The 11,893-nt window shown below is 45.6% G+C and overlaps 2 protein-coding genes across 5 annotated transcripts in view; one reads left to right on the top strand and one right to left on the bottom strand.

Moving 5' to 3' along the window:
* Positions 1–1,107: 1,107 nt before the first annotated feature.
* Positions 1,108–5,698, bottom strand: cnot9 (CCR4-NOT transcription complex subunit 9). Of its 3 annotated transcripts, none has more exons than XM_086219613.1 (8): positions 5,324–5,696; positions 3,960–4,115; positions 3,741–3,856; positions 3,070–3,179; positions 2,861–2,970; positions 2,495–2,593; positions 2,333–2,424; positions 1,289–1,879 (listed from the first exon to the last, which is right to left on the bottom strand). In XM_086219613.1, the coding sequence occupies exons 1-8, from the start codon at positions 5,339–5,341 to the stop codon at positions 1,711–1,713; spliced, it is 870 nt and encodes a 289-aa protein (XP_086075739.1). In that variant the 5' UTR covers positions 5,342–5,696; the 3' UTR covers positions 1,289–1,710. The 3 variants fall into 3 exon arrangements, with proteins under 3 accessions (XP_086075737.1, XP_086075739.1, XP_086075738.1); XM_086219612.1 differs by having other exon boundaries at positions 1,302–1,879; positions 3,960–4,145; positions 5,324–5,695; XM_086219611.1 differs by having other exon boundaries at positions 1,108–1,879; positions 2,861–3,179; positions 3,960–4,145; positions 5,324–5,698.
* usp37 (ubiquitin specific peptidase 37) overlaps positions 5,591–11,893 on the top strand; it is a 13,852-nt gene continuing 7,549 nt past the window's right edge. Inside the window, exons 1-10 of one of the 2 annotated variants that reach the window (XM_086219607.1) lie at positions 5,591–5,904; positions 6,887–7,114; positions 7,659–7,809; positions 8,858–8,949; positions 9,037–9,170; positions 9,535–9,612; positions 9,769–9,857; positions 10,016–10,109; positions 11,213–11,368; positions 11,557–11,688. In XM_086219607.1, the coding sequence (XP_086075733.1) occupies positions 6,941–7,114; positions 7,659–7,809; positions 8,858–8,949; positions 9,037–9,170; positions 9,535–9,612; positions 9,769–9,857; positions 10,016–10,109; positions 11,213–11,368; positions 11,557–11,688 (1,100 nt within the window). In that variant the 5' untranslated portion in view covers positions 5,591–5,904; positions 6,887–6,940. The remainder of the gene's footprint in view (positions 5,905–6,886; positions 7,115–7,658; positions 7,810–8,857; positions 8,950–9,036; positions 9,171–9,534; positions 9,613–9,768; positions 9,858–10,015; positions 10,110–11,212; positions 11,369–11,556; positions 11,689–11,893) is intronic. The other variant, XM_086219608.1, reaches the window with a different exon arrangement.

The raw sequence follows: 11,893 nt of genomic DNA, 5'->3' as shown, positions 1-11,893 counted from the left end.
CGATGCCTGTCGACCGTCTCAGCTGCTGAAGAGATAATGGAGGCTTCGATCCATTAATGTACCGGTGGAAGGAAGTTCTGCTCACTGATGTCATCTGTGGGCTGTTAGAGGAAGCACTCAGGCAGCACAGGTGAGCTCGCCTCTCACTCTGAAGCTCTGTCTCAGGGGCCACTGGCACGCCACCAATACGTCAGTTCACCAAATAAACACAACAATTCAACCACAGCGGCTGGAAAGAGTTGCTCCAACACCTGGAAGGAGCTACTCACAGAGCTGAACGTTCCACTCTGAATGCTGGAGCTCCAACTCATGATCATTTTAGTCATTGGTTAATCAGAATCAGAACCAGAATCAGAATCCTTTATTAATCCCGGGGGGGGGAATTCTGTAACTACCCTGCCAGCATAGCTCAGTGATGGTAGTCACCTAGCTAGCTTCCCCTTATTTAATCAATCTGCCCATAGCTGTCACGAGGAATCGTTGAGTCTACATATCGAGAAGGTTTGAAAAATGGTGGAGTTCCTCCCTATGGTACCGTTAGCTTAGCACTGCTAACGTAGCATCCAGGCTTCCAGCATCATCAGAGGGTTCATTAGTGAAGATGATCTTGATGAACTGAACCTGGAAGATCATCAACTTTTGTTCACCAGAGCTGATTTACTGGTTCAATCACCACAATCACATGGAGCGATCCTATTGGCTGCTGGGGGAGGAGCCAGGAGATGACCACTTCCTGTTGGACTACAAAAATGCCTCGTCTCTGCAGTGGTCAGTAGCTTCATTTGTCTGTCCATCAGTCCAAAGACTCCATTTTCTCATCAATGGCGAAGCAGCAGTAAATCCTGATAGCTACGAGTCTGGAACCAGCATTTTTTTGGAAACATTTCTGCTTTTACAAAAAGACTGAAATGTCTAATCAATGATCACAATAATTGCCGATTATCGTCCTTTAGATGATTGTTAGACGCTACGATGAGGGTACGTGACTACCGGCTCGCTAGCATCAGTGAACAGTTCACTAATGTGCAGGTAATCATTGACTCATGGTGTTCATGCTAACTTCTCACGTCACAGCAAAGGTGGATGATAAACAGGCGCCGCCCACCTGAAGCACTGAGCAACGCTTGATTGTGCCTCAGTGAGGTTTCTCCAGCACTCTCCTGTTATCAGTGCGCTCTTGTTGTCAGGCGTCACCTCATCCAGTCATCCTTGCAGCTCCACATTTGCGCTGCCAATAAAACACAGATCTCGAGTGTTGCATGAAGAGACTCGACCAGTGTGGATTACCAAGTCTATCTGAAATGCTTCTGTGTGGAACGTGACAGGAAGTTACAGTGAGCAGGTCTGGAGGAGCAGACTCAGTATTTACCAACATGTGGACAGGCGGAAGTTGCGGCGCAGTAAATGGTACTTTTTCCTTCATCAAATGTCATCAATGATGAATTTTATTGTCCAACTGTAAAATATGCCATTTAAACCAAAACAGAGGGAAGAGCTCACCAGCCAAACCCATTATTGGATCTAAACAATTTGACTTCAAAAATCTACAGACGCCGAGAAGGGTGGCGGCGTTGCGCTCAGGGATGTTCAGGCTGGTGGACACGACTCCAAAAGCAAATGTCTTCTTCTACTATCAAGCCCTTCTCTATTCAGACAGTCTTAGCACCACATTTGGCAAAATACAGACGGTGAGGAGTCCGTGTGTGTCCGTCACTGTGGCGCCAGCGGGATCCCTCGGGCGTCGGTGACCTGTCCTTCCTGCAGGTTCTTGACCAGCTGAGCCAGCCAACGCTTGGTGGTGGTGTCGTCCTTCAGCACCTGGGCGAAGGTGCTGTCCTTCAGCTGGTCAGGCAGACACTGGCGTAGGGCCTCCCGAGCTCTGGAGACACAACCAGGGGTCAGAACCAACGAAAGGCCTCCAATACACTGCCTCTAACTTTCACACTTGACTAAAGCTGATTCACTCTCCATAAAAATCTAAATAAATGTCTCGTCTGATTATTCGCTGGCAGACTCCCACCTTCCTGCTGTCACCAGGCTGTGATGATGTCACAGCACCTCCTAGTGGCAAGTGTTGATCAGACACTTAAACAGGTTGTTCATTCTAGTTAAAGGAGGAAAAGAACGCCTTCCTTTGTTCAGTTTATTGGGGAACCAAAGTTACGATTTGCATCACTCAGCTAAACAGCGACAAGGTTACGTTTGAAAGTGTGACCCTTAAAATGACTGCCCTCTCGTTTAGTTGGAGAGCCGTTTCACTCAGAGGCTTCTGAGGAGGGCTCAGAGTGCCAGAGAACACAGAGTCAGAGAGCAGAATATGAAAACCTTCTACCTGAGATTATCCGAAAGGCGAAGGTAGCAGCGAACGACGTGCTTCAGCAGACGAGCCGATGGTTCTTTAGACAGCTGGAGAACCATTTTCCCCTGCGAAGACACAGATGACAGTCAGATCTTGGAACCAACATCGAGACTGGACGTGTTTCGGGACACTCACGAGGATCATGGCCACGTGGGAGAAACGCTCATACGTCTGACAAATGTAGGCCAGCCCTGTATCGTCCAGCAGGATCTTCTGAAGGATGAACGTAGCAACCTGTCAATCAAAATGAAGCGGATGATGAGATGCTGCCTGAAGTCACAAAGCCCCAACTAAAAATGAGTTATTCTACAAGAAAGTATGAGAGTAGAGAAATACAGGAAACAAAAAAGTCAGTGTAGCTGATCGACGACAGCGAAAGGGTTCTGGAGGCTTCTTTGCTAGCATGTAGCTAACTGGCAGAACGGCTCAAATCAGAGGCTGAAACGTTGGCGAACCCTGACGCGGAAGAACTCCTGAGAGTCAGCTGTGGTTCTTGCGTACCGTCTTGGAGAGTTCGCTCCCTGACTCCATGATACGGAGACACAGAGGGATGATTTCAGTGGTGAGGAGGAAGTTAATCACTTCCTGTTCATCTGTTTTGACCAAAGCACCTGGAGCACAAACCAAAAGAGCGCTTAGTGTGTAGAAGATGATGATGATGATGATGATGATTTCAAACGTCAGCTCAAGAACCGGGGAGAGGAGGTTACCTATGACTCCGAGGCTGGTCAGTCGCAGGTACTCGAAGGGTCGTGTTTTGCTCACAGTGTGCAGGAAGGGATACAGGAAGAGAGGGATGTGAGCGGCGAGGAAGGCCGACCTGGTGAGGAGAAACGCATCATGACTCACGTGACCAAACGCACAACTTACAGAAATGACGACATGTTACTTCTATAGTCGACATAACAAGCAGCCACGGGGGACAGTGAGTCCCGGTACGACAGTGGCAAAACAGACAACATGTCAGACAGCAAAAGAGCACAGACTTGATTGAAATTATAACCCAAAAGAAAAATGACCTCATTGAACTCTGAGGCTCAACGAATTTAGATTCAAAGAAATAAGATTATAATTCCATCTCTAAAAATGTATTCACCACAGTATATTTCACAGAAGTTAATTACAAAATAAGTCGTTTTAATGACACTTAACATTTGAGTTCATTCAGATTTACTAAAATAGATTTTTCGCAGTCCATCTGGATTTACTTCTTTTTCCACAGCTTCTCCAGACCTGGAAATGTAATGTTTTCCCAACGCCTTCAAACAAGTGACTCAACATGTGAGGATGCCACATGGAATGAGGAACATGAGGTTCTAAAAGCAGTCTGCCATCACAGGAGAAACCAATCAGGCCAGCAACCAAAGCAGCTGCTCATTACCGTGTTTCTGGGTGCGAGGCGACACACTGCAGGAGCGCCAGGGCATTGCACACTCTGTTAGACTGGTGAGCTGTGAGGGTCGGTGGGTTTATCGAGGGGTAAATATTCACTATTTCCTAAAAACAAAAGACAAAATGGTTCAACATCTCATCAGGGTTATAAAACCATAAGAATCCACAGAGTCACGACAATGCCAGGGAGACGGGATGGGCATCGAACCTGCAGAAGTGCAGCAATAGTGCCGCAGGAGTGCCAGAGCATTGGCGCCAGGTCCGGCACAGACTCCCGTTTCTTGCTCAGCTCCAGCAGGGCGTTTTCTCTGGTCTCAGGGCTGGACAGCTCGTTGATCCATTGGTAGATCTTCTCCCGGTCGACCTGAGCCAGAGCTGTGACGTTAGTTACAGCCTGCAGCCAGAGGGAAAACAATCAGCATGCGGCTCAACATTTCCATTACAGCCGGGAGACGTGCATGGCGGCATGGGAACCAACTCTAAATCCAGTTCTGTTCATGTCAAGTCTGTTTTTACTGATCGGGCCCACCAGAGGACAGCTGGTTGTATCAGGGCTGTCAGGGGTCCCAGGGCTCATATCTGCCCTGACAGACGTCATAAATTAATTATAAATACAAACAGGCCTAAAAAATATATAGATTTTTTTTAAAAAATGATTCTTTTAATTACTGCTTATATCATTTTCCTAAAATGCTCAATAAACATACAGGATCTTTAATGAATAACCACTTTTCATCTTGTTAGTTGGCAGAGTGACTTCCTGCAGGATGTAGTTTGCTGTGAGTTTAGTAGGACAGAAATCCAGAGGCAGCCGAGGCAGTGGTGAACAGACGTGCATGGCATTTGAACAATACAATAATAATATACACAATAATGTGGGCCTGCGGGCCAGAGTTTATATTGACTTTGTCCCACCAAGGGAAAAGCTTGGTCACCCCTGGGTGTGTGTGCAGATGTTACCTTTGTAACACAATGACTTAGGCAGGCAGAGACAACTGGAGGCAACTTGACATTGAATTTTTTTTTTTAGTGCATGGAAGAGCCAGGTAAAAGAAAAACAAACAAATATGATTATTTAACCTTTTTTGGAATTTACAGGAAAATGACAGATAACCATGTACTCGACTACTATAGAGTAATGTTATCTACTAGTGCTGTGATGTAAGAGTACATATCATGTGGTCGGTGACATTGACCAAATCCCCCACTCCTAAAGACAACACGTAATTGATCCTTGACAATGACTCCAGTCAATTTACACCAGGAAACTGTGAAGGATTTGTCATTGACTGTATAATTACACACGGACAGTTGCGAAGGCGGCTCAGCCACTCCAATCTCAAACAAGCTCAAAACAAATCAGGAGATTAAAATATGTCGTTTTATATATAATGGAATCTTGGGTTTGAATATGTGGCCCAATGATGTTACGAGTGCAAATGTGATACAGCAAGTTACTAGCAGTGCCAGGCTGTACTGAATACGGTGGGTTCATGACATTATAGCTAATTTAAGGGAAACAAAAGAGACGGTTAGTGCAATAGCCCCCCGGTGCTGATATTAGATACTCACTGCTCCTGTAGCCAGCATTCTCTGAAGCTCGACGAGGTTGTTAAAAACGACTTTGTCAGCTTAAAAGCGACGTGGTACAAAACTAATGTGGCTGCAATGAAAGAAACTTGGCGTAACTAACGCACGATAAAGACAGCTAGCCCAAGCTAGCTGCTAACGACCCATAGGCTCCAGCACATCCGTAACTTAGATCAACATCACAAGCAAAACGTTACGAACCAACGGCGTACTAATCTGTTAAGACTATCGTTTGTGTTAACCACTAACAACTTAAAGCGCTCAAAAAAGTAAGTTGCGGGTCATTCTTTGTCGATGCTAGGCTAAAATGAGGCCAACTCACGAATACAAGTAACATCGCGAGAGCAAGGTCGGACGCAGTTTCGCTTACCATTTCCGTTGTGAATTTTCACATTCCCGCCATCATCGCACAGCGCTGCGAAGCGTCGTGTGCGGGTCGACTGTCAACAAGATACGTACTGGGAGCAGGTGAATGCCGGCAAAACAAACTTTTGGCTCCCGGAGGACCCACAAAAGCGATTCTGTGATTTAAAAGTTTCAAGACGAGCGTGCATCATCCAAAGGTAAGGAGCTGCGACGATGTAATCACCCAGTGACACTGTTTTCATCACCAACTTACAATCAGGCAAATTAGCCATTTAGCTAGCTCCCGTTAGCCTGCTAGCCAACTTGCTAATGTCGGCCTCCCGCATCCATTCAGCGCTCGTAGGTGAGAGGACGACATTACCTGCATCCCGGACACGCAGCGCTACTGGAGGGAACCCCTTGCCTGCTCTTCGTAACTTTACACACTGTTACTTTAGCTTTTCCGCGCGGCTCTTTGTGTGTGTAACCTTGCTGGTTGTATTGAATGCTGGTTGCAATCTGTCCGCGTTAAAGATTGGCTATCAGGCTAGTTTAATGGCTAATGCAAACCCAGGCTTCATTGGCTCTAAATGGCACCGCTAGCCAGTTAGCATAAGCGGTGTGAGTTCCCTCAGTTTAGGAAACACCCTCCTCCATAACGTACACGTAATAAAGGTGTTTATTTGTTCCACCTGAGTTATATTTAACCGTTTATGTGTCTCTGCTGCTAGCTGAAGTGTTGCTTTGTTTTTGTTGACTCGGAGTTTGTGACTTTCAGCAAGCGCTCGTAACTTGGTGCACCGATGTCATTAAGTCATTGCGTTGTTAGTTTATTCGGCGACAAACGCTGTTTGAAACGTGTTAATTTTGGGGGCGTTACATTTAAACTTCGTTTATCAAGGTTTTGTGATTTTATTTTTTTTCTTTATTTTTATCTTTTTTATTTTTAGCTGAACCAGCTGCAGCGTTATGTTATTAGCTGTCGGTGCTCTCTGTGGTCGGTTCTCTTTGTGACACTTGAGTGTCAGTCAGCACTCACCACTCGCTGGACCGTCCACCAGCACAGAGCCAGCGGGCTTCATGAAGACTGGAACGGAAATCGGCAAACTTGTGCTCAGTGATACCGGACACTGACGGGATGCAAGCACGCACTCCTGAACACTGCTTAACCACACACTTGTTTTATTTCCCTTTGCTCAGGATCGTTGGATTGCAAGCTCCAATCTTCCAAGTGCACTAACTGGATAGTAAGCCATGGCAACTGTAGTGCCCAAACTCTCCAGCGGTGGCGCCGTGAAGATCCGCTTCAGCAGCCTGGACCTCGGCACCACAAGATGGAAAGAAGGAACTTTTGAGATTCTGGAGAAGGACAACAAAGTGAACCTGTGTCTCAGATTCAACTGTGGAGGAGCCTCTAAAACGTTTCAGGTACTTTCCTCTTTGTTTGGTTCATGCGTGCAGAATTGAACTGCATCCTGAAACAGTATTGCTCAGTTGTACTACTTTGAGAACAACCACTCACATTTTCAGAAACCTCATCAGTAGAAAGTTAATCAGGGAGAGATGAATGAGATCGACTCTCTTTTTAAATGATATTGTATAAAACAGTTGTGTTATTATTTTTGGAATAAGTGCAAAAGCTTGAATGATGGTGGAATGTTGACGACATGTAAACACAGTTGTCGCTCCATCCTTTCACAGAGGGTTCAAGACATTTCCCAGGAGACATCTGTAAAGGACAGCAATGTCAACCGTGTAAATCATATCTCCTCTTTCATACAGACCAGTGTTTGTAATCACTGTCTGTTTCACGGTCCAGTGCTGTTTATGCTTTCTCCCTGATAATGTCAGTGATGCGTGTTCTATTCCTGTTACGACAGGTCCAAATTTATCAGCTGAAGGAAAACTTTAATTTCAAGGCAAATTAGGATGTGAAGGTATATAGTTTGACCATCTTGAATTGTGTTGTCAGCTGAACCAGAACGTGAAGAGCGTTAACCCAAATCAGAGCCGGATCATACTGACTCTGAAGGACAACAGCATCATCACCCTGGATAAGATGCCTCCAAGTTTACTCCAGAAGACTAAAGAATACCTGGAAAAGCTGAGGCAGGGGAAGACAAGTGAGCACACTTCTGTTGTTCCTCGCGCCGTTGAAAGGATCGTTCCTGTTTTAGTGGGGTTGTGTTCTGCTGTACACAATGGGATGTTGAAATGGTGGGGTTTTTACCATCATAGGACCTTCAGTATGTTTGCTTTCTCGGTTAAGCTACAGTTCCAGATCCACAAGTCCATTTTACGGCACTACCCTCAGTGTTCCAGTGTACAGGAGGCAGACAAATTAGTTTGTGCATTGAGGTCACTAGATGGCGCTATGTCCCTGATTACAGCTGGTGGCAGTCAGACTCTGCTTTTCCTTTACTGATTCCCAACTGCGTTATCTAGGTTTGATTGTCCAACTTGGAAAATTTCAATTTAGTAAAATTCCAGATGGACTATGTTTATCTAAGTTTTCCAGTTGTAGTTGGAGTTACATAATAAATCAACTTTTTCTAACAAGATGTGAATGAACTGAGTTCTTCATAACAGAGATTAGAATAATCCTCTCATACGCTCAGTAATGCCAGTTAACAACATTTGAGTCTGCCACATGTTGGACACCAAGCAAACTGATTGTTTTATTTCAAATGAAGAGGGTCAGTAGTTTTAGTAAGACTGTACAGACCGAACGTACAGATTGTCCAGACACAAATAACTGGCACTCAAGACATTTTTATCCTTTTACAATTTGTTCAGATTCATCTCCTCCTGGTCCATCAGGTCCTGTTCTCTGACAACTTCATCCTGAACTGACTGAGTAGTCTTGATAATGTGCAGATACCCCTGAATAGGAGAACGAGTTGATAATGTATTTAACCTCCTTGCTGATCTGGAACCATGTCCTGGTAACGGGCCTCTGAATTTAAGTTGATCTAATTCTCATAAACCTCGACATGCTGAAACGGCTACAGCCTTTAAGTAGTTCTCAGGCAGTTCCTCCAGGTCAGTCGTTTAATCACAGGGAAATCTAAGATTGAAGTCCTGCTTGCTAAAAACAAAATGCTGTTGTATTGTTTTGTCACGATTATTGATTGACATGCTCTTTCCTGGAAATTTCTTCCCTTAACATAGTGGTTTTAAAGTCATCCCATGGCAGCGCAAACTTCAGCGTGCTCAGCAATCGCTCTGCTAAAAATGAGTCAAGCCCTTCAGGGGAGAGACAGGTGAGCAGCAACACAAAACTCTTTTTATTTTCTCCATCTTCTGAAGAGCGCGTGAGCTATTAGCTGACATTTGACCTAAATATACAGAATCCTAATGTCTTCCAGACAACAACGAGGCGGCAGAGTGCAGAAGGACGGGAGGACATGACGCCTCGGAAGCCTCTGGGCAGCCCAAGCAGAGCGACCTCCACGCCCACTCGCACCGGACTCTCTGAGAACAGGTGAGATGCAGAGCCCCTTGTGGCACTGTTCTTTACTGCAGCCCCAGAAATGTCTGCTTCAAACTCTTTTGCACCCGCAAACCTTACCATTCTTGCTCGCAGATATTTTTTTTTCCCCCTCATGCATTACTTCTTGAGCAATGTGTGACACTTGTGACCCAGAAGTTAGAATAGTGATTATAAGCTCTTAAGATCATAGTCTGCATAAACCACATTGTTGTTATCAGTAATACTGAAACACTTGGATTTGAGATGATAAACTATGACACTTCCACACGCTTTCACGCTCGTTGTGGAAGCGCTGAACCAAACTTGTTGACTTGTTACAGTTTGCTATTTGCTCAACTGTGTCTCTGGTCTTCAGGAGTGAGAAGAGAAAGAGGCTCCTCAACTCTGAGAGTGACCTGACGGAGGACTATCCCAAAGAAAACGACTCTTCGAGGTAACAGTATCATGCCTCACTGTGCAGACTGAGATTTAACATGTCAAAATAACATACGCATTGTTGTACGTTACACCATTTACGAGGGTGGTCACTCTCTGGAAATATTGTGTCGCTATGAGACGGTCTGACAGAGTATTATGTTGATTTGTTTAGCAACAACAAGGCCACTTCAGATCCATCCAGGAAGTTTTTACTGAGCTGCAAAGATAAGCTGAAGCAGTCGGAGGAGAACAGAAGCTCAGGTGAACATTTCCACCCCAACAATCAAATTTTCACTTGTTATAAAACCCTTAAGAGAGGGGACCTGTCAATCTAGTATATTTCAATATACTGGAATAATTTTCTTCTTATGCCATCATAATAGAAAATTATCCTCCACGTTCTATTTCTTACCTCTCAGCTCCACTGGGTTCAACGCCCCTTCAGCCGACATCATTCTATGGCAGTCGGTCTGTGACGAAAGACTATAGTCAGAGCTTCTCATTTCTTGAAAGGTGAGCTTCTCTAGCATCCAGCTAACATGCTTAAGCTAGCAGGACCACCACACTTTGTCAGTGGTGCTACTTTCATGTGACTGTGCTGTCTGTGTACATGGAGATACACCCGCTGTTCCCCAGTTGTGGCAAATTCTTTTGCGTTCTTATATTTTTTTTTCATTGTTGTTCTCCGTGGGGGCAGAAGGCTCAGCATAGAAGCCCAGGCTGTCCTCTCTCCAGCCACTCCCACCAGCTCTTTGGGGGGAATCGGAGATATGATCCCTCCAGCGTGTCCTGGGTCGGCCCTGAGGCCTCCTCCCGGTTGGGCATGCCTGGAAGATCTCCAGAGGGAGGTGTCCTCACCAGATGCCTGAACCACCTCCACTGACTCCTCTACATGGAGGAGCAGCAGCTCCACTCTGAGTCCCTCCTGAAGGACTGAGCTTCTCACCCTGTCTCTAAGGGAGAGCCCAGCCTCCCTGAGGAGGAAACTCATTTCGGCCGCTTGTATTCAGGATCTTGTTCTTTCAGTCATTACCCAGAGCTCATGACCACAGGGGAGGGTTGGAACCTAGATTGACCGGTAAATCAAGAGCTTCTCCTTTTGGCTAAGCTCCCTCTTCACAACAGACTGGTTTAGCACCCCCATCACTGCAGCCGCCCCAGTCCACCTGTCAGTCTCCCGCTCCATCCTACCTTCACTTGTGAACAAGACCCTGAGATACTTAAACTCCTCCACCTGAAGCAGGATTTACGGCCGCAGTTCACAATAGCCGCCCTGAAATGGCAAAGTGGAACATGGTCCATTCGGACTCAATGTCCACCATGAAGGGTCTTTTGAACCGTTCTTTGTCTGGCCCTTTGCCTAGGACCAGTCTGCCTTGGGTGACCCTACCAGTGGCAAAATGCCCCCGACAGCATAGCTCCTAGAGTCCTTAGGGCACTCAAACTCCTCCACCACGATGAGGTGACGGTTCTAGGAGGAGGTTCTTATGTTTTAAAAAAGAAAAATAATAACAAATATTCCTATATTTTATTTTTACTTGAGATTGATACACATTCATAGATGTTATTGTGTGTGATTCTAACATAAATTTATGTGATGTTTCCTACAATCTCAGGCCTTCGAGTACCTCCCAGACGACCACAGCCAAGCGGAGCCTCATGCTGCCCAACCACTCAACCCCCTTCAAGAAGGTTCGGCCCTCGCTGGACTACGGTGGCTGGAACAAGCAGCGACCCTCAACTCTGGCCCAGCCTCAGCCCCCCCTGCAAGGGTAAGAAGACACCCGCTGGGCTTAAAAGACATAAATGGCGTCCTTATATTGTGGATGCTGCCAACATGTCAGGACAAATTTCTGCATTTTTTTGTTTTAGTCCACTATAATGAGAAATTTAATGGAAACTTTTGTTGAGACACTTTTTAGAATGTGTGTGCTTTATTCTTCCAACTTGAACATGACAGATTTTCCAACTTGGGCAACACGTGCTACATGAATGCCATTCTGCAGTCACTCTTCAGCCTCCCTTCCTTCTCCAATGACATGCTGAGGCAGAGCATCCCATGGAAGAAGGTTCCCGTCAATGCTTTGCTCAGGTACGGCGCTGGTGCTCGGATGGAGCAGGTGTGGTGTAGGGCGTGTGCAGGTTGTCACAGAACCTGTTGGCATGATTGAGTTTGTAGAAAGTCAGAAGAAATGTTTTCTAAAAGTTATTTCTTCATTTGACTTGCCAGCTTACCCTTCAATGCCTGCTTAAAATGTATTTGTAGCAAAGTTTTGAATATTGCTTGGACACGTGCA

The sequence above is a fragment of the Aulostomus chinensis genome, chromosome 12 (assembly GCF_037954235.1).
Source record: "Aulostomus chinensis isolate RoL2024-O1b breed Wild chromosome 12, RoL_Achi_v1.0, whole genome shotgun sequence".
Lineage (NCBI taxonomy): Eukaryota > Metazoa > Chordata > Actinopteri > Syngnathiformes > Aulostomidae > Aulostomus > Aulostomus chinensis.
The sequence above is the reverse complement of the archived record's forward strand: the minus strand, read 5'-3'. Positions and strand labels throughout refer to the sequence as shown.

Bases quoted from the DNA above. Each gene is read 5' to 3' on its own strand.
- cnot9 (XM_086219611.1), bottom strand. The intron at 3,857-3,959 runs GTTCGATGCCCA...TTTTGTTTTTAG, and splicing joins CTATTGCTGCACTTCTGCAG to GAAATAGTGAATATTTACCC. The intron at 1,880-2,332 runs GTAGAAGGTTTT...TTGTGTCTCCAG, and splicing joins CGCCTTTCGGATAATCTCAG to AGCTCGGGAGGCCCTACGCC.